Below are 25,104 nucleotides of genomic sequence, written 5' to 3'. Positions count from 1 at the left end.
GACCTCGGGCGCCCACCAAAGTGCATTCCGGCAGAGATCTGGCAGTGAGATTAACGGGGTCACTTCCAGACGAGCTGGGTGGGCACACCTGCCCCGTCTGCACCGACACCTGAGAGTTATAGGGGTCGAAGCAGAAGGGCAGCCGGTGGTTTCGTGGAAGGAGCCATGCTCTCGCCCTCGCTCTGAGCGCTTGTCCCTCAAGTGTGACCTCCGGGGAGTCCCGGGTCCCTTATCCGTGAAGCAGAGGGTTGGCGCTTGGACCCGCTCAGCCCAGAAGCTAGATCTCTTCCTCACAGAGGCGCCCACGGGACAAGGGCTCTGTTGGAAAGACGCTCCGTCCCTGGCCCGCCAGCTTGAACTGGGCCAAAGCTCGGCCCCCGCCTGCAGCAGCCACGGAGGCGACGTGGCGCCAAGCCCACGGCCGACAAGGAAGAGAAGCCCAACTGAAGCCGAGGTGAACAAGAAGGGGGGTTGATTGGCTCGTGTAACAAACCCGCCCAGAGGCAGGGTGATCGCAGGCCAGTCTTGAGTATATGTAACGACGCCACGTTCCTGACTCCTTGTGCCCTCTGACCGTCCCCGTGGTAGAATCGGTGACACCTGAGGGTGGGCCCCTCTGCAGGCCCAGGACTGCTGCCTCCCCTCCCACCAGCAGTGCACGTGCTTCCCAATGTCCTGAGATGCCCTCCGGCCACGCCGCCATAGCTCATGCAACCGTCCCCGAACCCTCTGTAGCCAGAGAGATGGAAGGAGCCGCCGGCTTCGCCCAGCTGGGGCCCCACCCTGGAGATAACAATGACCTTAAATAGCCCCACCCAGAGACCAGGGCTGCTGGGGAGGGAAACGGGGGTGGGAATAGGGGGCACGGCCCTGACCGGCTGGAGCTCTGCCTTCCACTCCATTTCGTCCTCATTCAGGCCTCCTGGTCCTGGTGGGAACAGTGAGCAGTGGGGGCCGAGACCCATCAGATTCCCACTAGACCCCCACAAACCACACTGCAACAGCCCTGGAGAGCTTCCAGTTGCAGGAGATACACCTCTGCCCCAAGCATTCTTGCAGCCATGAAACCCCCTCCCCCCCGCCAGCACTCCCATCACCCCGCTGAGGGCCCCCCAGGAACCAAGGAGCTCCTGCCATGTTTTAAGGGGAAAGTGAATTCTGCTGTGCAAACATTATCACACATTCATGCACTCGGGATCTAACTTTAGCTGCAAGAGGCTTTGTTACAACATGCTCACGGAATTAAGCAGCTTTCTTCCCGGGGTCTGGAAGCCTATTCTTCTGTTTCATTTACACATCACTGGGATTATCAGAAATGTGTTTTAGTTTTTTAAAATTATATATTTTGGTGTTTCCAAATGGGTCCACAACGGGAGATGAAAACCATGGAAATTACACGTCTTAACGCAGGTCTGTGTGATTTCATGGCCTCCCTGTTAAAGCTGGAATCTGCAGAAGTGGGGTTTGTCACAATCCTCCCCCGGATTCACACTGGCTTTTGCGCCCTGGCTGCTTGGGGCAGCAGCCACTTGATGGAGAAGCTGAGAGCTCCGGGAGGCCTCACTTGCACAAACGGACAGCCAGAGCCGTGCCTCCAGGCTCTCCCACAAGAAGAACCAGCCACCACAGGGCCTTTGCATGCCCTTGCTCATCAGACACCCAGGAGCACCAGCCCCCTGTAGGGCGCCCGACCATGTGGACTGACTCAGCGTGACACTGACCCCATCTTTCTACTCATCGCAGGTCTGGCTGAGGTGCCCTGTAAACCACAAGGCCATCACAGCAGCTGGCTCTCCCCCGGGGAAGGAAGGGAGATCTCTGCGGACCTGCAGCAGGAAATGGACCATCTACCAGGGGGTCTGGCTGATGCTGTCCTGATTCCAGGTTGGGCAGGAGGGTGGGAGGCCCAAGGGTCAGTGGGCCTGGCCCTCCAGCCACGGCTCTGCCCTTCCCAGCCTCCCTGGGGTCTGGGTCTTCTCCCCGAAGTCACACGGGGGGCCGGGAAGAGTGAGGGCCAGAGCTGGGAGCCAGGCTCAGGAGGCAGCCAGCATCCAGCTCTCCATCCCATCGAGACTCTAGGCTTGCTTCGGGGGGTGCGGGGACCCTTGGGTGCACGGCAGGTGGGGCCTCCTGGCAGGCCTCACCTCTTCCTACGACTCCAGAGAAACAGTTTCGTCAGGGACCTTCCCAGCCTGAATCTCAGAGCCGGGGCCATGCCAATAAGTGTTGCCAGCGTTAAGCGGAGAGCGGCTGTGGGATGGCCCAGGACAGGCTCAGCACCACCGTGGGTTTGGCGGGACAGGTGTGGAGGCCTCCCTCCGAGGAAGGGCAGCCCGCCGGGCCCTCCACCCCACCAGCTCTCACCACAGTGGCTCTCGGCTTCCCAGGCCCGAGGGGGAGTACAGGGTCAGGACGTTCCAATGCTGGTTTCCCCAAATCTCTCACCCCGTTTTCTTCCCCTGGCACAGTTTGGCTCAGGCTGCAGGAGGGCAGACCAAGGGGCCCTGCCACCATCACTCCAAGACTGAAGAAGCTGTCGAGGGGCCCACACACCATCATCCACCTGGCAGGGGTCCAACCCACCCTCCCACACACACACTGGAGACCTGGTAGCGCGGCCTCATTTTGAACCCGAGGTACCTCTGAAGGGAGCTCTGTCCCTCCAGGCTGAGTGCCAGGTGGCTGAGGATGGTCCCTCTCTGTGTTCCCACCTCTGTCCTCACCCACCCACTCCGCCCCCAGCTGCAGAAACTCAGATGCACATGCCCCACAACCAATCCCCCTGTTCTCCAAGCCCCTGAGCCTTTGCACACACTGTTCTCTCTGCCTCAAGGTCCTTCCCTCGGCTCTGCTGGGGTAATTCCTACAGATCCCTCCAGACCAGCCCGTAGGGTGCCCCTGAGCCTGCATGGCATGCACAGTCCTCTGCTACTGGGTTTCTTCCCCTCTGTGACCACCCCTCCTCTGCCCCCTGAGGCTGTAAGCTGGGGTGGGTGGCTTTCCTACCGCTCCCCCCAGCCGCCAGCCAGCTAGCACACAGCAACCCACTGCGCTCGTGAGGTCCCTTGCTCCGGGGTGAATGAGTGGGAAAGACAGCAGGCTCCCACAGAGACAGAGGGTGTGTCAACGAGGCCCAGGGACCCGGCAGTGGGGGTGGGGGGGTGGGGTGGGGGTGTAAACTCAGAGGATTTGGCCGTGGTCCCTCCCCCGATGGTTGTGTGGATGGGGGACATGACCAAGATGGGTGGGGCCACCGGTCCAAGTGACACCAAGACCCATCCCTCCTGGGTTTCCCCATGTGCAGCCCCCGGAGGCCAGCCCTTCCCTGCCCCATGCCCCGTTGCCCCACACCCTGCCTCTAGGACATGAGATGAAAGGGCCAGGCAAGGGGAACCCTCCACGGAGTGCTGATGTTGGATGGGGTCGTGGGGGGTGCACAGAGCTGTGGCAGGTCCTGAGGTCATGTGCAGCATGGGGTCAGGGGAGGCTCCACTCTGCACTGCCAGCCGGTCTACGGAGAAGGGCGATGCAGGGCTGTGGACCCGGGAGCCTGGTGGCCATACCCCAGCTGTTCACAGGGCGTCAGATGTGCCATTTAGGGTCACAGGGTCCAGCAGCCTCCGTGAGCTCACGTCCACACCGCGGTACTCGCTGCCCACAGCACTGACGCCCACTCAGCCCCGCACTAGGGGGCAAGGACCCCGGCCAGCAAGCCTGCAGCGGGAAGCAGGAGAGCCGCACCGGGAGCCCAGCGTGCACGCGCGGGCCAGCGTTGTCAAGTCCGAGCGGGTCCCTGCAAGCGTGCAGCGGCGCATGCAGCGGGTCTGTGAGCGCAGGGTTCCTGCAGCGGCTCCGGCAGCCGGGCCCTGTGGAGCAGTGTCCAGGCGGCGCGGGCGGAGCAGCCCGGCGTTCATCTGGGCACATACTCTCTGGGAAGCCTGGCCCTCCGTGGTCGCGCAGTGCCTTGTCCACCGTCCAGATGTAGCCGTGGATCAGCGCCCTCATCCTGGGGGTGAAGGGCTTGGGATGGTGCAGGGGCCGGCCGCGCCTTCGGAAGCTGCCCTCCTTGTTTTTCTCCACGCACAGCAGCCACTCCTCGCTCACGGACACAATGAGGAAGGCCACCATCTCCCTCAGCGTGGGTAGCAGGCTGTGGCACAGCTCCTCCTCGTGCACCACCAGCAGCCCCTTGCCGAATCGCAGCTGGTCCAGCACATTCGAGGACCACCAGGCGGCGTAGCTGCGCACGAAGTCTGGCCACTCAGCGGGGAGAGACGCACAGGTCAGCCCACCTCCTGGGCGCTGTGGGTGGGGAGCCGGGGAGGTGGGAGAACAGAGCTAGCAGCCCCTCGGACCAGGCCCTCCTGACGACCCGTGGGCAGTAAGAGCAGCACCTCGGGGCCAGCCTGGGTCACCGGGCCACGTCTGCATCAGTGGCTGTGCAGCCCCACACGAGGACAGATGTGGCGTGCATGGAGAGAGCTGGTTCCCTCTCTCTTGGATGGTGAGCTCCCTGCCCTCAGGGCCCACGCCGGGGCAGGGAGAGCCACGGGGCCCACGCGGCACAGTGGTGTTCATCACAGGTGGGAGACGGGGTGACCCTCATCCATGCTCACCTTGCCCTGGGTGACGGGGACGAGCTGGGGCACCGTGAGGACGGGCACAGGCCTGAAGCTAAGTGAGCGAGGTCCCTGCCTGATGCGGACCACGTCCCACAGGGGTGGCCAGTCCACCCCATGACGCTGCCGGACAGCCGGGCAATGTTCGGGGAGGATCTATCCGTGAGAGCTCTGTCCTGGCAAATTAAGACATGTTGGGGCTCTTGTCTTGGTGGGGACGGTGTCAATATCAACAAACAGCCTGTGACCATCCTGCCACCTCGGATGGCATGGGAACCCTTCGCTTTCCCTGGTTTTCACCACCACCCTCAGACAGGGACTGCTCTGGTGTCTTGGGTGGGTAAACTGAGGCCCCTGGGAGCTGAGGAGGGACCAGAGCTCAGCCTCCTGCACCTGGGGCGCCAGCAAGGGGCAGGGTGGGGATGGGGACGTCTGCTGGGGCAGGGTCTGCGGAGACAGGCCTGCCTGCCTGACAGCCCTGCTGCCCTATGATCGCTCAGTGTCCCAACACTCGCCCCCCGGACCCGTGTCCCGGCCACACTGCCGGGGAGCAGCTGAGCCTGGGGAGGGCCGGAGACGGTGTCTGCACAGGAGAAGAGCTGCCTGGCCTCCCCCACGCCCTTCTTCCTACCTTTGCTCTTCCAGTTTTGGTTGGCCGCGTAGCCCAGGTGCCCGGCACACTTGCCGTTGAACTCGGTTACCAGAGACCTGTACGGGTTCTGGATCAGCAGGATGGCCGAGTCGAACATCTGGATCTCCCTGCGGCCGCTCTCGTGGGTCTTCATGCAGATGGTGTGCCGGCTGCGCCAGTGGTCCTTCTCGCCCTTGAACCCTGCGGGGGAGACAGGGGCTGCTGAGGACAGTGATGGACCCCGTCGTGGCAGCAGGCAGAGCTGAGCGTACCTCCAGGAGACCCCACAAGTCTGGCGGCAGGGCCCTGACGCCCCTCTACACCCTGTAGGCACGTGTGTGTGGGCGTCTGCACGGTGATTTCCCGTGAGCGTCATCGACAACCCGAGGGGGAGTCCTGGCCGCAGGCGTGGCTCAGAGTGGGCAGGACATCTGCCAGGATCACAGGGCAGCATGGGGCTCTGGACACCTGGTGCAGGTGTCCCTGTGATGCCGGGCTTCCAGCCCCGGCCCGGCAGTGGGCCCCGGGGTCCTGTGGCGAGGTCCCAGCCCTCCCCACCTGTAACAGTCACATGTGGGTCAGCAAGACGCTGTGGGCTCATTCAGCGGTGGCCTTTATGCTGGGGATGGAGGGGCTCCATGTGCGGTCCCACGGAGCACAGGGCCTCCCAGGAACTAGGAGTAGGGGGCCGGTCAAGGGGTGCAGCCAGATGTCACAGAAGGACCCCTGGAGGGATGCCCCAGAACCTAGACTCCGGCCACTTCCCAACAGATCCGGGGTCCGCCAGCCGGGGACCCATGCTCCATAAACGAGCTTGAGTGTCTCCTGGGCTCTTAAGGGACAGCAAGGAGCCCCAACACCACCTACTTCGTGAGTGTGGTGGTGGGGGTGGCACGCAAAGATGCTGCAGGCAGGGCCAGGTTCTTTGATGCTGGGAAACAAGGCTCCTCTGAGTCAGGTTTGCCTCCTGGAACCCAACACAGTTCAAACAGATGTCTGCCCCAGGCTTAACAACCGTCAGCCTTCGCCGGGGCTCCTACTGCCCAGCACGGGGGACGAGGGAAGGAGGAGCCAGACCACGGGCTGTAAACACGGGATGAGGATCGGGATCGGGTTGCCAGCACCCCAAGATCTGTGGTGCCTTCTGTGCACTGTGGGCTGTCCCCACAGCGGCCGCTCTGTGTGTCCCATAGGCCACAGTCGCCCAGGACAGACCGAGTGCCCTTGCCTGTCACTAGGGGGTCGGTGCAGAGGCCAGCAACCACCCCGCGCCAGTCCCATAAGCCACACAGGGGGAACCTCCAGGGCTGTCACACGTGGCCACTCCAGCCACTGGGCCCCCGGGCCACTTGCAGACCAAGACCACCAGCTGTGCAGACGGCTATGGTCCTCTAGACAGCAGGTGGCCAGCAGCCCGTGCCACGGGACTCCACGGGTGCCAGGCCACAGCAGGCAGGACCCTGGAACAGGTCATCCGGCCACCCCCCTGGGGGTGCCAGTAACAGGGCATAAGGATCAGCCACCAGCTTTCTTGGCTTCTCCCAGCAGACCAGAGCCCCCACCAAGCTCAGGACGCTGTGGACCTGGGTTTCTCTTCCTAAACCATAGTCCGGTCAGGAATCTGGACGCACGGGGGTGACATCTGATGGCAGACCGACAGCCCCTCGCTTGGCTGGGGTTCTCGGTCCTACTCAGCACAGGGAGGCCTCTCGCTTCTGCAGGGGGAGACTAGGGGCCACACAACTCTGGAGGGGTTTGCACCTATCTTCAAAAACACAGCGTTTTTAGGAGCTCCTTCTGGCCTCACAGAAAATCAAACAAATGAGCCGGTGACGTCTCACAGAATTACTGCGGGTTCTGTCAACAAAGGGAAATTCAGAAAGTGCTCGTAGCGTGGGAGCACAAGCCACCAGAAGGGATGTCCCGAGTCCCGGGCTGGCCACACGGCTGGGAATGTGTTTGCAATGCTGGTTCCCCCGGGACTCCAGGCCCTGTGGCCCTCGCTCACCCTTGTTGCACAGGGTCCCGTGGAAGTAGAAGCTCCCCGTGTAGAAGCGGTGGTGTGCTCAATGAGGTGCGGCGCCCACGTGTTCCCGGCTCCCGGGAAGCTCGACAGAGCCACAAACACCTTGGCCTTGGTGGGCAGGAACCGCCGATCCGTGCAGCGAGTGTCTGAAAGGCCAGAGGCTGACCACCGACCGCCCCACCCGGACCCACCGCCCCCAGTCTCCTGCTTCACCGATGGGGAACCGAGGCAGGCCCAGGGGGAGGGGTTGGCTGCCCAGGCCTGTGCCCAGAGAGAGCTCTGGGGATGACGAGGCCTCCCACGGCCCGGGCAGCAAGCCCTGGCTCCCAAACAGCACAGAACATTCCAGATTCTGCCCGAGGGTGGTGGGGCCCCGCCTTGCGGGTGTCCTGCTGTTCCTCAAAGCACCTCCATCCCCAGGCTCAGGGAAAGGCCAGGTGTGTCCCGTGTCCAGCCTCCAGGGACGATGGTGGCCTCCCCTCCCCACCCCGGGCCGCACGCGGCCACACTGGTCTCTCCAAATGCCCGGAGAGCACACGTGGCAGACATGGCGGGGAGGGCCCCGCACGCCTCATGCCCCAGGCACCGAACTCACCCTGCACGGGCGTCTGGTAGACCTCGCAGTACTCGGCCAGCCTCTGTGCCTTGGGTTCCTGGCCACACAGCGCACTGTCCACCACGTCCCGGAGGCTGAACTGAGGCGTGGGGTAAGCACAGTAGCACTCCCAGCCCCGCAGGATGGCCAGGGGGAACTCCTGCTGGGGAGCGAGGAGGGAGAAGCATGTGGGGTGCCCACTGGGGCCAGGCCTCCCGGCTCCTGTCAGCATGGATGGTGCCCATCCTTCCCGTGCCAGCCCAGGGGAGGCACGGCGCACGGGAGGTGACTTCTGTCCCCAGGAGCTCAGAGCGGGTCGGAGACCCGACAACAGTCAGTGTGAGCCAGGCCCGGGGCTAACACTGGGGGGCCGGAGGGAGCACAGGGAGGACCAGGCACCTGGCGCAGGGGCGTCTGCAGGAGCCAGTGTGTGCAAGGGTCAGGATGGGACAGGTGAGCACACATACTGCGTTGTGGGCCCACTGGCCGTGAGCCCGAAGGGACCTCTGGCGTTCCCGCTGGGGCTCCCTGGGGAGGAGACCAGCCCAACCCAGCTGCGGGGGGCAGGGGGTGCAGGCCAGGACATTCCCGAAGTCCCTGCCGGCCCTGCCAGGATTAGGGGCAGGGCAACACCTCATGGTGAAGCCGTCTCCTGGCCTCCCTGGTCGCCTCTGTGGGGTTCGTTCCCTGCTCCCTCTGACCCCACAGAGGAGACCGCTGGGTGCTGGGTGACCTCGGGCAAGGTGCTGAGCCTCTCTGCCCTTCACCACCGAACATGGGCAATCAAACCCACTTCGCATGTCCTTTATAAGGGCAGCCCAGGACGGGGCACGACATGTGTGGGTGCTCCAGGGTACCCAGCCCCATCATCCCTGCCTGCCCGTACCTCTTGCAAATGGAAATGCAGGGAGGGAGGTGGCAGGGAGGGAGGCGGGAGGCCAAGGCAGTGCCACACAGACCTTTCTATTTTTTGCTCACAGCAAAAATCTCGTATAAATAAAGAAAAGAAAAATCAAAAGCGTTTTCTGAGTGTGGCTTGGCAAAGTGAGGATTTCCGTGCTTAGAAAGTCGCTGGGCCAGTCCCAGCCATGGTGGTTGGGAGGGGGGCGATGAAGAGCCTGCGGCGGCGGGGGGGGGGCTCCTGTGTTCAGGTCTGTGCCCCCCAGTGCTGTGCACCCCCACCAGAGCCTCTCCCCACCTCCCTCCTCCTCCTGGACACCCACGGGCAGCTGCACCCCTGCCGGGAGCTCCTGGGGTCCCAGCCCGGTACCTCTGAGGGCTGAGCTGCCGCGTGGGGACAGAAGCCTAGACCCTGTGCTGTTCTGACACTGCACACCCCCACCATGCACCCCTGTGCACCCAACCACCACACACCCCTGTGTGTATTCATCACGTACCCCCATGCACCCCCAGCACACACCCCTGTGCACCCCCACCACCCATGCCCATCGCTGCTATAGCACCGAGCCCCCCCCCATGCAGGAAAAGCCCTAAAACAGCCCGGGAGCCCCATCCAGAATGCTAGTCTCTATAAAACAGACAAGTCCTTCGGCTGCTGGCTTGGGAGAGATGGAGGACCCGGCTTCCCTCCGGCCTCCTCACCAGCTTGTCTTCTCCCCTGGGACCAGAGCCCTGGTCCCCATGCTTTTTCTGGACAAGGCTCGAGACAGGGATTTTCGGAGGATGGAGGACGGGGGAGGTAGTAGCTCAGGGTGTCTGGGCTTCCTGGACATAGGGACCAGAGAGGAAGAAGCAGGCATGTAGCCCGTCAGATCCCCACACTGACCCTGACACCTCCGTGCCTCAGTTTCCCTGTCTGCAAGCCCCTTCTCATCTCTTAGGACTCCACTGCCCCCCCATGCTTGGGGGACCTGAGGGTTTGACACTCTGCCCGTAGGCTCCTCTCCAAGGTCCCCATGCCTGGAAGGTCGGAAGTCCCACCCCCACTGCACCTGTCAGACCTGCCCATGGCCACAGCAGCCCAGCCCCCCACCAGCCCACCCTCGGGCTCCGCAGCGGGGCCCGCACTGGCATTTAGGGCTGGGGCCTGGACCAGGCCATGAAGCCGCACCGGCGGAGCCCCCAGCCATCTCCCTGTACCACGCGGCCTCTGTCCCAAGCCCATGTCCGACCCCCACATCAGGATGCAGCTATACTCGGAGACAGGGTCTCTAAAGATGTCATTCAGTTAAAATGGGGCCATGGTGGGTATGAGCCAATCCGACTAGTGTGGTCATAAAAAGAGATTCGGACACACACACGCAGACGACCCTATGAACACAAAGTCACGAGACGCCCGTCTGTGAGCCCATGAGGCCTGAGAAGTAACCAGCCCAACGACACCCCACCTTGGCCTTCTGGTTTCCAGAGCCCCGAGAAGTGCGAGCCCCTATCTGTGGCACTTTGTTCGGGCAGTTGCGGTGACCTTCTACACTGGGGTCCTTACGGTCGTTGGCCATGCACCACTGGCACATGCAGAGCTCAGGACCTTTGCACCTGCTGTTCTCTCTGCCTGGAATGTCCTGCCCCCAGACCTCCCCCACTTATTCAAGCCCCTTTCCCTGAGAGGCCTTCACTAGCCACCCCGGTTCACACCACCACACCCTTCCCACCCCCACGAGACCCCGTCCCTTTGCTGAGCCCTCGGGTTCTGCCCGTGGGAATCACTGGGTCCCCTTTCCTCCCGTGGTCAGCCGAGGCTCCGGCTTGTGCTCCGTGGTCGTCCAGTTACCCTAGAACGTACTGGAAACAGGATCCCTCGGTGCAGACTTTCCCTTCCCTCAGAAATCCACGTGCCCACGCTGGATCCCCGTGGAGGAACCTGCAGCTGTGGTCCACGTGCAGACACACCACGGGGCGTCCGTTTGCCCCACACGTCTGGGCTCTGTCTGCTGTGTCCTCAAAAGTGCCGGCAGGACCGGGTCCCAGAAGGAAGTGTCCCTCTACCAGTGGCCACCCCTGGTAGGGGTTGCACCCCACCAGGGACATGAGCCCCTCCACTTCCTCGAGTCGATGAAACTGTCAAGATCCAGGTGCGCTGGCGCGCGGGGTAGTGCGGACATCAGTGCGGTTTTATTTACAACAGAACAGAACTGGATTCTGAAAACACAGGACAATTTCCAGCCCCTCGGGTGATGACAGGAAAAGCATACACTTCAAGCCTCATAGAAGGAAGAAAATGGGCATGGATTATGAATTGAGGTTTCTATTGACTGTATTTCCATTAAAATGCATAATTATTGAACAATTTAACTGGCAGGACTTCTGACTTAAAGGACATTTTGATTTCTGCTTCTTAAACTTTATCCTTGAGTTAGAGAAAGTGACCTTGTCATAGTAATGACTCCCCTCCTGGTCCTCTCGACAAGTACTAGAAGGTGTTGATTGGCTCTTGGCTGAAATGGCTCAAGGGTGATAATCCCTATGTCTGTACTCGTGGGCTTTGGGGAGATGGACCAGAAAAGAGCTGGGTGCACTCTTACAGACGGGAAATAAGAATGTGCATTTAAACAACAGATCAGGGCTTGGGTCATAGGCCTGGGTGTCTCTCAGCAGCTCTGTATCCACTCTGTTCTCTCCACTCTCTGCTTTGGTGGTGCCTGGACAACGAGGGCGCGCTCTGGGTCCTCACATCTACATAGAGTCCCCCTCACCCAATGGGGAAATGCCCAGTGCAGGAGAATATCCTGCCGAGAGAGAGACAGAGAGAGAGAGAGGGAGAGGGAAGGCAACACAGAGTCAATGCCACTTTGATTGTTCAGGTGGAAACAAGTAACTATTCGGGCCATGCGTGTGTTCTGGGACAGTGTGGGCTGCCTGGTCCAGCAGCTTGTGTCATCCTGGCTGTGTTTCTCTTTGTCTGTTCTTGTGTGTGTCCCCTCTGTGCGTGTGCTTTTGCCTGAACCAGGTGGACATTCTCTGGTTTCGGGGCTGAAAATCTCTGTGCCTTCCCAGACAAGATCATGTAACAAGCATTTGGAATATGAAGACTTTGTCAGCTTGAATTGTGTTTGGACGCGCCCCATGTTGCGTGCTTTCTGCCTTTGCGACTAGGAGGGCTTGCCACTGAGGCGATCTGTTCAGCAAATGGCCAGGGGAAGCTGCTCCCCCAAGAGGAGTCACTACTGAACGCCGCTATTCATTGAGAATCTTACATTCTGGATGAAATGTTGCAGAGTTTTGATCAAGTTCAAACGGCAGGAAGAGCAGAACAGTGTAGATCTGAAATCTTCTATGGGATCAGAATACTTCCTGCTTTTTGAATATTTGACGAAGTGCATATACATCAAACGTTTCATATTTTTATTTATTTTATTTTTGCTGATTTTGTGGGATGGGAGATTTTGACAAAAATTGTATCCTAAAGCCGCGTTCTTGGAATGTGTCTAAACAAGGGCTTCCAACGCGAACCAGAAGAGGGCAGCAAAACACTAGTCACTAGACTGTGTTCCTTGATCTGGGACTGGGAAGCCGCTGCAGGCTTTCCTGCCTCTTTGGTTCTTGTGCATTTGCTTGACTGACCGAACTCCAGGACCTGCAGCAGGTCCACACGTCTTCAAGGAACACACCAAGCCTTTTGTTTTTACCATGATATTTCTCAACAATGAGATATCTGAGGACATGGCTAAGTTATTCAAACCAGGGTGGAAAAATAACCAAAACTCACTCAAAATTAATTTTACTAAAGATCCAGTGGAGTCAGATTGAATCATATAAATAAGAATACAGAAGGAATATCTTACTGAAATGACCAATTTTAAGCTTATTTTCTCCATGTATATTGCATTATTTACTAAATTCTGCATTCACAAAAATACATGTAGTGTTCAGAGAGAATGATATTTGAAAGGGAAGTGATCAAAGTACGTCTCAACTAGTTATCACAATTGACAATTGCCACCAGGAACATGGCTTCTTCACCCAACTGCGGGCAACAACTGGACATGTATTAATTAGCATTTAATGTGCAAAAAGAGAGCTGCCATCTCAAATGTAATGTGAGATAGTTATGAACACATCTTAAAAATTTTAAGACTCCTGAATAGGAAGGAATAGACTGGCCCATAGGAAAAAGGTCATTCGTGTTTCTCTTTCTTTTCTTTCTTTTTTTTTTTTTTAAAGATTTTATTTATTGGAGAGAGAAAGATTGAGAGAGCACGCATGAGAAGGGGAGAGGGATACAGGGAGACAGAGAGGCATACTCCCCGCCAAGCAGGGAGCGTGATGACTGGGGCTCGAGCCCAGGACACTGAGATCATGATCTGAGCCTAAGTCAGGTGTTTAAAAGACTGAGCCACCAGGAGCCCGTGTCTCTTTAAACAGAGAAATTACAAAGAAGTGTTTCCTTTAAAATTAGCTAAGGGGCAATAACGTCTGTTTCCACCAATGTTATTTGCTATTGTGCCGGAATGTCGATGAATGCAAAGTTAGGAAACAAACAGGAGGAATCAAAGCTGCAACAGTGATGCAGAAACACGTTAGGTCCTTTTTCATTTCTGGCTTGTTCATTCAAGGTCATATTTGTGAAATGTAGCAACAGCTCATTTCCTCATTACTCTGCACTGTGCTGTCTAATATATCAAATGATACACATGTCCTCTATTACTGATATAAAATTGCTTTGTGTCTGCCTTTTCTAGCTTTTAACTACCTGCACAACTTTCAGCGGACATGAGCAGTAATCTCTGTTGGTCTGTATCACAGGAGGCGTGCTGTGTATGTTTAGACTTCCAGATCCTGCCTTTTCCACTTCTGGGAGGTTTCAGAAGTGCTGAAATATTGGTAAGGAAAATCCCAGGTTTCAGTACCAGGAACTGTGTAGATTCCCCTGCTCGCACAAGGGATCTGAGCTATCACTTTGCAAGGACCCTACAAAGTATCCACAGATGGTGGACGAGTTTCCAGTCCTCCCGCAGGACCGCTCTAGGCGTGGACAGCAAGTGGCCCGCAGAGGAGCCTCAGGCCAAGGGCACAGCTGCCACAGGTGGACCTCAGCAGCTGGGCAGGTTCCGTCCTGCTGTGACCAGCCTCAGCTGGGGAGTCCGTGCAAGGACACCCCCTGCCTTGGGAGGGTGGGCTCATGGCAACCCTGAAGCCCCGTTGGAAGGCAGGGACACTGGGGATTTCTGAAACGCAAGAGACATACATCCTACTGCTCTAGGAGAATGCTTGCCTGTCTTCAGGAGAATTCCAAGTTTGCACAAAAATGAATGGAACTTTTGGGAAATGATGGAAGGAATGACTGCATAGTTAGTTTTGAGGTCCACACCTGACACAACATTTCCTATTGTGCTGCTGGGCTCCATGGGGCCTCCTGCGATCAGGGTAGCCGGGATACAAGATAGGAAGAAAGAGTGTTTTCAAAAACATGTTTCCCTCATGAAAGTTTATAGTCTAGGGGCGCCTGACTGGCTCGGCAGAGGAACCTGTGACTGGGTCTTAGAGTTGTAAGTCTGAGCCCCACATTGGGCTCAATGCCTTGAGAAATGCCTTGATGGGACAATGGAGCCCCACATTTAAATTTTAATTTAAAATTAAAATTTAATTTTAAAATTAAAAGCTTAAAAACAAAATATGGTCTAGAGGATGTACAGTGAAAAGTGAAGTCTCCCTTGTTCCCACCCAGAGGTAGCCAGGGGAGATAACTGGCACCCTCTGCACCCCCATTCCTCTTCCTCAGTTCAGCCTTCAAGCCCTGAGAGATCTGTGAACCCCCGAGGGTGGGGAACGAGGGAGTCGACCCTTCCTGCAGGCCTGATTCATGCACTGGGCGGCGGCCCAACAGAAGCTGTGCACGTGCACAGGGGTTCCTGCACACGCGCTCATTCCTCAGGTTCCAGGTTCCAAAGCTGTGTCCCGGCAACAGGCCCCCATTGTGCTCTAGGCCTTCTGCCGCGACTTGGCAGCTGAAGGAGAGCGCTGCGAGCCTAGTTCGCTATCCTCAGCATCTGGCCTTACCGGACTGCTCTATGGGCACCTCCTTGAGCAGGACGTGCCCCTCCCCCCAGCCCCCGGCTCTGCGGGGTCCGCACCTGCCAGGAGGGCTGGTCCGCCCCCACCCCGCTCACTGTGGCCACGGACTACTCTTGGCGCCCAGGGCTCTACCGGTGGTCCACGCCCCGGGGTCCACTCGCAGGCGGTCCACCAAGTACCCTGCGAGGTGGCAACCGCGCTCAGTCCTAGGAGGTTGCAGAAGGTACTCCTTGATCCTGGAGACCCGGCGCTTTCTTCTGGGGCTCCTCGCCTCTTTCTGCAGGTGGGGCTCCCGGGTGAAGGCGATGCTCTCGGCTCCTGGATCACAGGTGTCCTGCCACTGCCGCTGCGAGTCCATCGTGGACACGGTCCCCCCCTGTGTGCTGCAGAAGCGGGTCGTCACCGGGCTGCCGCCCTCAGAACCCAGGAATGTCCACGATGTCCCCACGGGGGAGAGGGTATGCAGAGACCCCAGAGAGAGCGGCAAAGGCACGGCACAGGTAGAGGAAAACCCTGCACATCCAGAGGGGCAAGTGACTCACAGAAAAGACCCTAAAGGCGCTGGGGCCCCACAGGGGGCATTTAGGCCGCTGGGGGTCCGGGGAGGCCTCTCTTCCTTTGTGCCCAGGCCTGGGCCTCTGCAGACAGCCGTCCCCCGGCAAGAGAGCTCGGAAGACCCATGCAGGAAGAAGTCCCCCAGCTCCCATCGGAGCTCCTGTCCCACTCGAAATGCCATCACCAGTTCCTATAGTTCCACCAGGGACTGCCACCCGGTGCAGAGGAGGAGGGGTCTGGCCACAAGTCAGGCCTCGCGGCCCCCGAGGTCCCCCAAAAAAGCCAGCCAAGAGAGCCCCTTGTGTCCCGCGGGAGTGCCTGCACTTTCTCAGAAGAAGAACCAGCTGGAGAAGGATGCCGATACCACCACCGGGCAGAAGGCAACGCAGAGGAACTGCTCGTCCCCAGCTGACTGTTCCAGGCCCCGAAAACGCAGGGTTTGTCTGCTGCCACACAGGCGAGGGGAGCCTCTGAGGCTGCCTTCACCCCCTGATCCAGGGTTTCGAGTGACCGCTGAGGACCTGGACCAGGAAAAGAGAGCTGCTCTCCAGCGCATCCTAGATGCTCTCCGAGGGGACACAGAGACCACCTGCAGCTGTGGCCCAACTTCGCCATCCAGTGCCTTGGCCCCGTCTGCTGCAGTGGCTGCTCCCCTGCCAGCCTCTGACACCCAGGTCACCCCCATGGGCTGCTCCCCACCTTCGCAGCCTCTCCTCTTGGGGTCTCACCCTGGCTGCAGTGGGAGCTCCTTGCCACCTACCCAGGCCCTCTCCATGTTCTCCAGAAAGCGCAGGGCCTCAGTCACCGTCCCCCCAGGCCTGCCTGCACTGCCCGGGAGTAGTGGTAACCCGGGACCCACTGCCCAGGCCCCATTCGGGGCTGTTGGTGGGCAGTGGCCCGGAGCCGGCACCCTTCACAGCTCTCCCCAGCATGGACAGCCGGCAGCTCAGGCTCCAGACCCACTCCAGGCCCTGAGCGCAGCTCTAGCCCAGCTATCCTTGGGCAGCGGCCCCCAGGCGGGTTATGTGGTTCCCTTACCCGCATCTGCCTCCCGGGGCACCCGTGCCAGTGCCCAGCCAGGTTCGGTTACCTCCACTGCTGTATTCGCCCCTGGTGCAGCCGCTGCCCCTGGCTTGGCAGCCGCCCCCCAGGTGCCCGGCGCCGTGTCCCATGCTGGGCCCAACAGCCAGCAGCCCCGCCCCCCAGCTGGCAGCACAATGCCGGCCCCCATCAGCATGGGGCTTTCGGCAGCACCCCCAGGTTTGCGGAGAGGAGATGATGTTGCAGATCTGTGCTCCAGCTTTGGGGCTCTCAGCATCACAGCAGGAACGAGCAGGGCCCCAAGTGGCACACAGGGCTCCAGGGCAAGCCTGGGCCCGAACACAGGGGGCCGCCCACGTCAGAGCACCCTGTCGGGGACCGCTGGAGCCAGCACGACGAACCACGCTGTGTCGGGAGCCCTGAGGGCCCCTCCCTCCAGTCACATCCCCAGGCACCCGACCAAGCAGAGGTCCAGCTCAGGTGGCTGCAGCACTGCCAGCAAGGCCGCCGGCGGGGGCGGGGGTGTCCTGGCCTCTCTTCCTAGCGGCCCCACCTCGCTGGTCAGCACGGCCCAGAGCAGCCTTGCCCCCAAGACCCCCTCATCCGTTGCCCAGCCCTTGATGAGACGCAAAAGCGCCGCGCGGTGGAACAAGCCATCTTCCTCCACATCAGATCCCACTCCCTGGGGGCCCAAGAGGCAGAGGCTCGGCTGAGCCAATCGCTTCCGGGAGAAGCAGCCGGTGTTGCACTTCCTCCCAGGTGACACCGGTGCCAGAAGAGTGTGGAATGGGAGACACAAATCGAGCCCCGACCTTGGCGGGCCTAGAGCAAAACCGGGCTCCCAGCCAGCCAGCCAACATTGGGGAAACTTCCCAATCCCTGACCCAAAATTTTGAGGGAAGGTGGGGGCTTGAGCCCTTGTCCGTGATCCCAGGGGCCACGGGCCTTGGGACAATACACGGAGATCCGTGTCCCTTCAGCCTCCAGTCCCACAGCACCCGGGACTCCTGCCGCTGCCCACAGGTTTCCCCTCCCCTCTCCCCATGTTCTTCCCAGAACCTTTAGGGAGTATTTATTTTATTAATTAAAGCCTTGTTCTAGTTTCTTTGCATAGCTGTCCTGAGTCTCCTTTGTGGGTCAAGTGTGCAAAAGTTGGAACTCGAATGGGTGCTGGAATGGGAAGCCAGACGCCATCATTTCCAGGTTCCCGTGGCCCAGCAGAGCGGGTAGGGCTAGAAGGATGGACCCTTGAAGAGTGAGAGGAATGAGAGTAGGTTTTCAGTTTCGGGGATGGGCCTGGGAGAACACTGGCCTGGGGAGGGCAAAATGGGGAGACTCACCCTTGCCTATTGGAAGCACTGCTTCTCTCCCACTGGGGACCCCACGGAATCTTTTTGCTTCACAACCCTGGGGCAATGGAAAGACACTCCTGGCCTAGAGTATGGGTGTAGCATCAAAGATTGTGGCTCAGGCAAAGGAGGACAGCTTTGCCTTGAGGGTGTGGCAGCCTCCTGAACGCTGAGTGACATCCCACTTCACACAAGCACCAGCCTCCCTCAGTGCATCTCTTCCCTCTACCAGGCATTTGGGGTGCTGCTTCCTGATGGCCCTGGGGAGAAGAATGAGGTGCAAACAACTCATCTGTGAGAGGGAAGGTGCAAGGATGACAGCTGAAAGGTCTGTCACCCCAAAAAACTCCTCAGTCCCGTTATTTTTTAGATATAAGATAACAACCAACAAAGGAGGAGGTTATACATTAGTCAGGGGTCTTGTAGGTCAACCAGAGGGAATGGGAGTCCTCTGTCGACCATAGTCTTGTAGGTAAACAGAGGAGGGTGTGCCTGGCCCAGCAGCGTGGAATTGACAGTTGAGCAAGCGCACATAAAGGGATTATTCTAACACCAGGCTTTAATGACCCTGGCAGGGGTCAGTGACCAGGGCATCCCCAGCTGCTGGGCTTCAAGGACGTGTATCCTCCTCTCCACCGGAGGCCTGCTGCTAGTACAGGTTTTCTCAAGGTCATCGCCAAGCACGCTTGCGTGACCAGTACAATTCCTCATTAGTGATATTTCAAGCAGTCTGTCATTCTGAGGGATGGTTACGTTTCCCCCTTTTTGTTAATGCAGAAGCAGCAAAATCCGTTTTGCCAGTTCTCTAACCACTCGTCGTCAGAAAGATTTCCGTGAGCATCTGAGGACTAAGCGTAAAAAGATTATAGCAATAAAAAGTGTCATCATTCCACCTATAATGCCAAGACCAGTTTTTGGATCCAAGCAAAGGGGTTTACATCAGACAGAATATCATTAATCCTTTGGGTGAAACTCCCTCTTGGAACTGATTTTAAGGATCGCGAGGAATGCCCTGAATAGTATCTTGAAGCTGTTTAATATCCACAGTTAAATTACCAGCATAATGACTAGTAATATGGTGAAATCTTGTTCCACGGTATTTCTCATTCATTATAGGTTTAGGGAGTAACACAGAAGGAAGAAACATTCTAATCACACAGAAGGTGAAGCCTTATATTTGGAAGATCTTCTCTCCTATATATATCACGGCTTCTTCTAAATCAGAGACTCTTTCATGAAATCTTTGATCTAGGACTGTTTGTGGATGCCAAGCCTTGCTAGCATTCTCGTGCCATTTTTGCACAAATTGGGTGGTTTGTACGGCCTGATGCAAGGCCATTCCCGCAGTGGTAGCCGTAACAGGAATGGCTATAATTCCTAGAATAGTTCGGTCGGAGGCACAGGTGACAACCCGGATTTGTGATTCTTGTCTGAAGTGTGTGATATGTGTGTGGTGGGGCAGAGGTTGGGGGGACAGTTTTGTGGGACTGAGCCCCTGCTATCTCCAGGTATCTACGTCCACATAGATAGTGTCAGATTTGAGTTATATTGTAGCACACCTAGCTGGTGTCAGAGAACTGTTGGTGAGTGGAACACCCCCTCCCACACCCGTGGTGGAATTGGGCATAGAACCCTTATGATTCCAAATATGAGAATGTACAAAAACAAAACAAAAATCTCACACTTTTTGCTAGTTTGGCTAAAACAGAGAGTCTAAAATCAAAGCCTGGTTTACAAATGCATGATGTTATGAGAAATGTTGTTTTATGAAGGTTTCATTTCACAGGCATGAATGATTACATAATTGACTATTGCCCATTGATCGTCATGTCCAGCTGTCTTCTTTCCGCAGAGGTCTGGCTGGTGGGGCTCAAGGGTCCATGCCTCTAATCACAAGCTGACCCCACTGCCAACCAGCCCCAGTTCCTAGGTGAGGTCCAAAAGCCACCTCATTAACATAACAAAAGAAACCTTTATTGCTATCCTCATTGGAAATTACAGAGGTTTTGTGCCTGAAATGGAGACACAGAACCAATAGTTCTGTTATATTTCTATTTCAGAGAAATAGAAAGCAAAGGAATAATCTAAGTAATGTAAAAAAACCCGTAGATCAGTGAATAAACTTGATGTATTTTTCTAAGTTTTCAATAACTTTCTTTTTGAAGCATGCTTACAACATATTGTAAACGTAAATATAATCTCATTTGGTTATCAGTGATATTTAAAACACAGGGATATGCCAACAATATTAGTTTAAATATTGTCTTAACTCTCCAGACATTTTAGTCCAAGAACATGCATTTTTAATTATATAGGTTGTCTTGAAAATATAACAACTGAACTAAGAAAAAAACTATGAGTTCTTTCAACAAAGTGAGTATTTTGTTAGAAAAAAAAAACTAGAAAAGTTGTATAGTATTATATACCAAAATCTTATCTCATAAAACTTACCAACTTAAAAATTCTTAAGAATTTAAAAGAGTAAAAAAAAATTTAGAAGTGCGCCTGGGTGGCTCAGTGGGTTAAAAGCCTCTGCCTTCAGTTTGGGTCGTGATCCCAGGGTCCTGGGATCAAGCCCCACATTGGGCTCTCTGCTCTGCAGGGAGCCTGCTTCCTCCTCTCTCTCTGCCTGCCTGTCTGCCTAGTTGTGATCTCTGTCTGTCAAATAAATAAATAAAATCTTAAAAAATTTTAAAAGAAAAAAAATTAAAAGATATCTTTGATACTTTTATTTGTAGCTTCTTTTTATTAAAAATTGATTAAAAGTCACAGGGAGGGGTTTTTCACATGTACTTTTAAAATGACAGAGACTCCAGAAAATAATTATTTGAGATCTCCTATTCAAAGTCGTTTAGATTTCAAATTTCCTGGGACCAAATGAGAGAAGAAAGCAAGACCGTTATATTTCTGAAAACCATCTTTGAATCTTCTTATTCTCTTAATAAAAATATAAGTAGACTGAGTCCATCTCAAGTGGGAAAACATAGGAAGATGGCAGAATTTTCTTCAAATATTCAGAATTAACCAGAAATGTCAAGACTGCTAAGCAACAAACATTGAAATGAGTCAGTTTTAATTGGTTTTATCAAAATTCATGAATCAGCCAACATCCTATCTAACACTAGAAAGGCATTCCAAAGTCTACAGATAGGGAAAGGTTTTGAAAGCCAAGTCAACTAAGTCATATATATGCTCCAGGTGAAGTCACCTTCCTTCTGAGCATAAAAGGGCATATTAGGGGATTACTTCATTTTCTTTTGGAGGAGGGAAAGGAGCCATGTGGCAAATTACATCATTGGTGCTGAACAGAAAATTCCACACTGACCAGTTAAGACTATATTTCTGAGGGAGGCTGAAACAGTAATTAGCTTAAAATATTAAGTCTTGGTGGGTCTAGCACAAATGACTCCATTTTGGGCCTACTATTTTTTTTTTTAAACAAAACCTTTATGTGTGCATTCTCAAAGCATGTAGTAAACAGTATACAGTCATGAATTTTCTCCAGGACAGATTGTTTCTTTTTACAGATAAAAGGCCTTTGAACATCAAGAATTGAAAACCAAACTTGAAACAGCCACAGTGACTTCTACTACTTTTTTAGACAAATAAGTAAGCCTCATCGTTGTTACCTTAACTGTATCTGTGACAGTAAATAAACACAAAAATCCCCCTGGATGAACAAAATAGATGTTAGTCTCTGGATGCTGCCTTCTGCCCACGACAGAAACTTTCGCCATCCCCCCTCCTCCCCATCTAGGTCTCTCATCTCTTCCTCCTCCTCCTCCTTCTTCCTCTTCCTCTTCTTATTCTTTTGCTCCTTCAGATTTATTTACTTATTTGATTGATTATTTATTTATTTTAGAGAGGGTGGGGAGGGCCAGAGTCTAGAGCCTTTAACAGCAGAAATATATATGTATCGAGAGGTTAAAACATAGCCAGGAACCTGTACTATTTTAACTTCTTGTGTTACCCTGTTTGTTTGATATTTTAATAAAGATAGATTTAGAAATTAAATTTGAACTAGAAATTATACTAAGCTCGGGGTGCCTGGGTGGCACAGTGGATTAAAGCCTCTGCCTTTGGCTTGAGTCATGACCTCAGGGTCCTGGGATCGAGCCCCACATTGGTTTTTTTGCTCAGCGTGGAACCTGCTCCCCCCCGCCCCCGCCTACTTGTGATCTCTGTGTGTCAAATAAATAAACAAAATCTTAAAAAAAAAAAAAAAGAGTAGCCAAAAGAGGGAATCAATCCAAATGTTCATTCGTGGATGAATGGATAAATAAGATGTCATATGGCCATATGATGGCATATTACTCAGCTATGAAAAACAATGGAGTAGTGATACACGCTACAACTGGATAAACCTCACCAGAATCATTGTAAGAAAGGCAGCCAGAAAGGACCACATTCCATTTATGAAACGTCCAAACTAGGGAAATCTATAGAGACAGAATGTAAAATAGTGGTTGTCTAGGGCCTGCAGGGAGTAACAGTGGTAGCTAAAGGGTACAGGGGTGCTTTTGGGGTGATAAAAGTGTTCTAGAATTGTGGTGACAGTTGTACAACTCTGTGAATATACTAAAAGCCAATGAATTATACGTTTTAAATGAGTAAGCTATAAGTGAACTGAATCTCAATGAAGCTGTGAAAAAACTCTTTGGGGCAAATGCATCTGCCACAGCAATTAATATAAATGAGCGAAATAACTAAACACAGGTTTTTTTTTCCAAGTTGCTCTACCCATCCTGAGGAGGGGTTGGCCAACTTTTTCCATGAAGAGCCAGAGTAAATATTTTAGTCTTGGCAGGCCATAACATAACATAACATTACTGTGGCAACTACTATACTCAGTAGTTAAAGCAGCCTGAGATGACATGAAAATGAATGGGCATGGCTGTGTTCCAATAAAACTTTATTTGAACAACAGGTGGCAGGCTGGGCTTTATCTACAGAATCTCCCTCAACCCAACACAATCACTCTGTGAAGACAGGCCAAGTAATGCCTCTGAGGCAGTAGAGACGGTGAGAAGCCAAATGACTTGTCCAGGTGACAATTTGACAACAGAGGAGACAAGACTTCAAGCCTTGGCTTCACCGGGTGTTGTACTCAGCCAGACATACAGCCTCTCCAGAACACCCTCCCCTCTAAACCAGCCGATGGATCTCTGACAACTGGTACAGAGCTGGGCCACCACTCAAACAGGCCTCCTTGCTGCAAAATCTCCTCTAACACCCCAGCAACCCTTTCCCAAACCCCTCCTCTTCTGACAACCTTCACTGGCCCGGCCGTTCCTAAGGAGCCACGTTCAAGCTGTCTGCCGGAGTCTCCATGGAGAAGGCCCCCACTTGGGTTTAATACTCCACCATTCCCAAGACTCACAGAATCTCAAAGTGGTAGTGTCTTTGCAGTGCACTCACAGGCCTGGTTCATGTACCTCTCTCCCACTGGGCTTCATTCTTACATTCCTCTTCTCTTTCCTGTTTAACTACCTCCCATGTGCCGGCTACTTCCAAGAGCCTAAACTAGTAAAGTCTGCAGGAGAAAGGAAACAGAGATGGTAGATCGCGTGCCACAGTAACGGGAAATGGCACCGCTGACCCAAATGAACGCTCTGCCTCTGCCAATTTCAGTGAACTCTGCACATGTCCCCTTTGGCCGTTTTGTACCTTCCCAGGATGTTGTAAAGGAAACTCTCATTTTCTTTTATGCATTCACAGAGACACTCTCTGCTCCAAACGTCTGGTGGGGTTTGCCACCCAACAGCTGGTGTGCTACAGTTCAATGAAGTTCTGACACTATGTGCCTGGAGATAGCATCAGTTCCCACAAGTTAAGGGCTCAGTCCCACAAGACTGCATTTCCTGCTCCCTTCCGATGCGAACCACAAGCCCAGGTGGTCTCCTATGCTTCCGACTGCTGGCTATAAATCAGAGGCTCCCAGGACCCCTCCTCAGGTTTGATGAATTTGCCAGAGCAGCTCAGAGAACTCAGATAAATATTTAACTTACTAGATTACCAGCTCATTATAAAAGGATATAACTCAGGATCAGAAGAGATGTGCAGGGCAAGGTATAGGGGAAAGGGTGTGGAGCTTCCGTGCCTTCTCTGAGAGACGTAGCAAGCTTTGAGAAAAGCATGCTACTCTTCCAGCATCTCCGAGTGTCCGCCACCCCTGAAGCTCTCTGAACCCCGAAGTTCAGGGATTTTTATGGAGGCTTCATTATATAGGCATGATTGATTAAATCACAGGCCACTAGCAATCAAGTCAACCTCTCCAGCCCTTCTCCCCTCCCCAGAGGTCGGGTGTAGGCCTAAAAGTACCAAACCTCTCATCTTGTGGCTGGTTCCCCTGGCAACCAGCCCCCATCCTTAGGTGCTTTCCAAAAGCCACCTCATTTGCATAACCTCAGGTGTGGTTGAAAGAGGCTTATGAATAAGATACTGCTTTCAACTTTGTATCTTGGGAGCAATTTTAGCACAAAAGACCAAATATTATAATAAAAACCTCTTCCATAGCCCTTATTGCTTGTAAATTACAAGGGTTTTAAGAGATGTGTGCCAGGGGATGCCTGGGTGGCTCAGTCAGTTAAGCTGCTGCCTTCAACTCAGGTCACGATCCCAGGGTCCTGGGATCGAGTCCCACATCGGGCTCCTTGCTCGGCAGGGAGCCTGCCTCTGTCTGCCAGTCTGCCTGCTTGTGTGTGCGCACTCTCTCTCTCTCTCTCTCTGACTAATAAATAAATAAATAAAATCTTTAAAAAGAAAAAGAGAGAGATGTGTGTCAGGAACTAAAGGGAGACCAAAAGAGACAGTTGACCCTTGAACAACGTGGGTTGGAACTGGACAGGTCCATTTATACCTGGATTTTTTAACAATACAGTAAATGTTATTTTCTATTCCTCCTGATCTCTTCCTTATGATTCATTCTAATTTTCTAAATATGAAGATCTTGTATCTAGCTTACTTTAAGAATCTAAATAAATAGGAATTATTATATATATTATACATATAATACATATAAATATATAACAAAAAATATATATATAAGTATATATATATTACATATATATTATTATAACATCTAACATACAAAATGTGTGTTACTTGACTGCTATCTGTAACACTTCTGGTCAACAGCAAGTTATTACTAATTAAGTTCTGGGGGAGTCAAAAGTTGTATGAGATTTTTCAATGGTGGGGGGTTGTAGTGGTATTCCTAACCCTCATGTTGTTTGAAGAGTCAACTGTATATTTCTTTTTTTTTTTTTAAAGATTTTATTTGTTTATTTGACAGAGATCACAAGTCGGCAGAGAGG

General features: G+C 54.3%; 1 protein-coding gene across 1 annotated transcript; it reads right to left on the bottom strand.

Annotated features, from left to right (window-relative positions):
- Nucleotides 1-3,910: 3,910 nt before the first annotated feature.
- On the bottom strand, nucleotides 3,911-10,330 carry LOC308357104 (sialate:O-sulfotransferase 1-like; the record flags this gene model as incomplete). Its single annotated transcript, XM_080826597.1, is given in 8 exon segments — nucleotides 3,911-3,930; nucleotides 3,933-4,302; nucleotides 4,617-4,742; nucleotides 5,144-5,451; nucleotides 7,259-7,306; nucleotides 7,309-7,422; nucleotides 7,872-8,034; nucleotides 10,220-10,330. Coding segments are annotated over 8 exon segments (1,260 nt in total).
- Nucleotides 10,331-25,104: the final 14,774 nt, after the last annotated feature.

This window comes from Martes martes (assembly GCF_963455335.1).
Source record: "Martes martes genome assembly, chromosome: 16".
Lineage (NCBI taxonomy): Eukaryota > Metazoa > Chordata > Mammalia > Carnivora > Mustelidae > Martes > Martes martes.
This window is presented reverse-complemented; position numbering and strand designations above follow the sequence as displayed.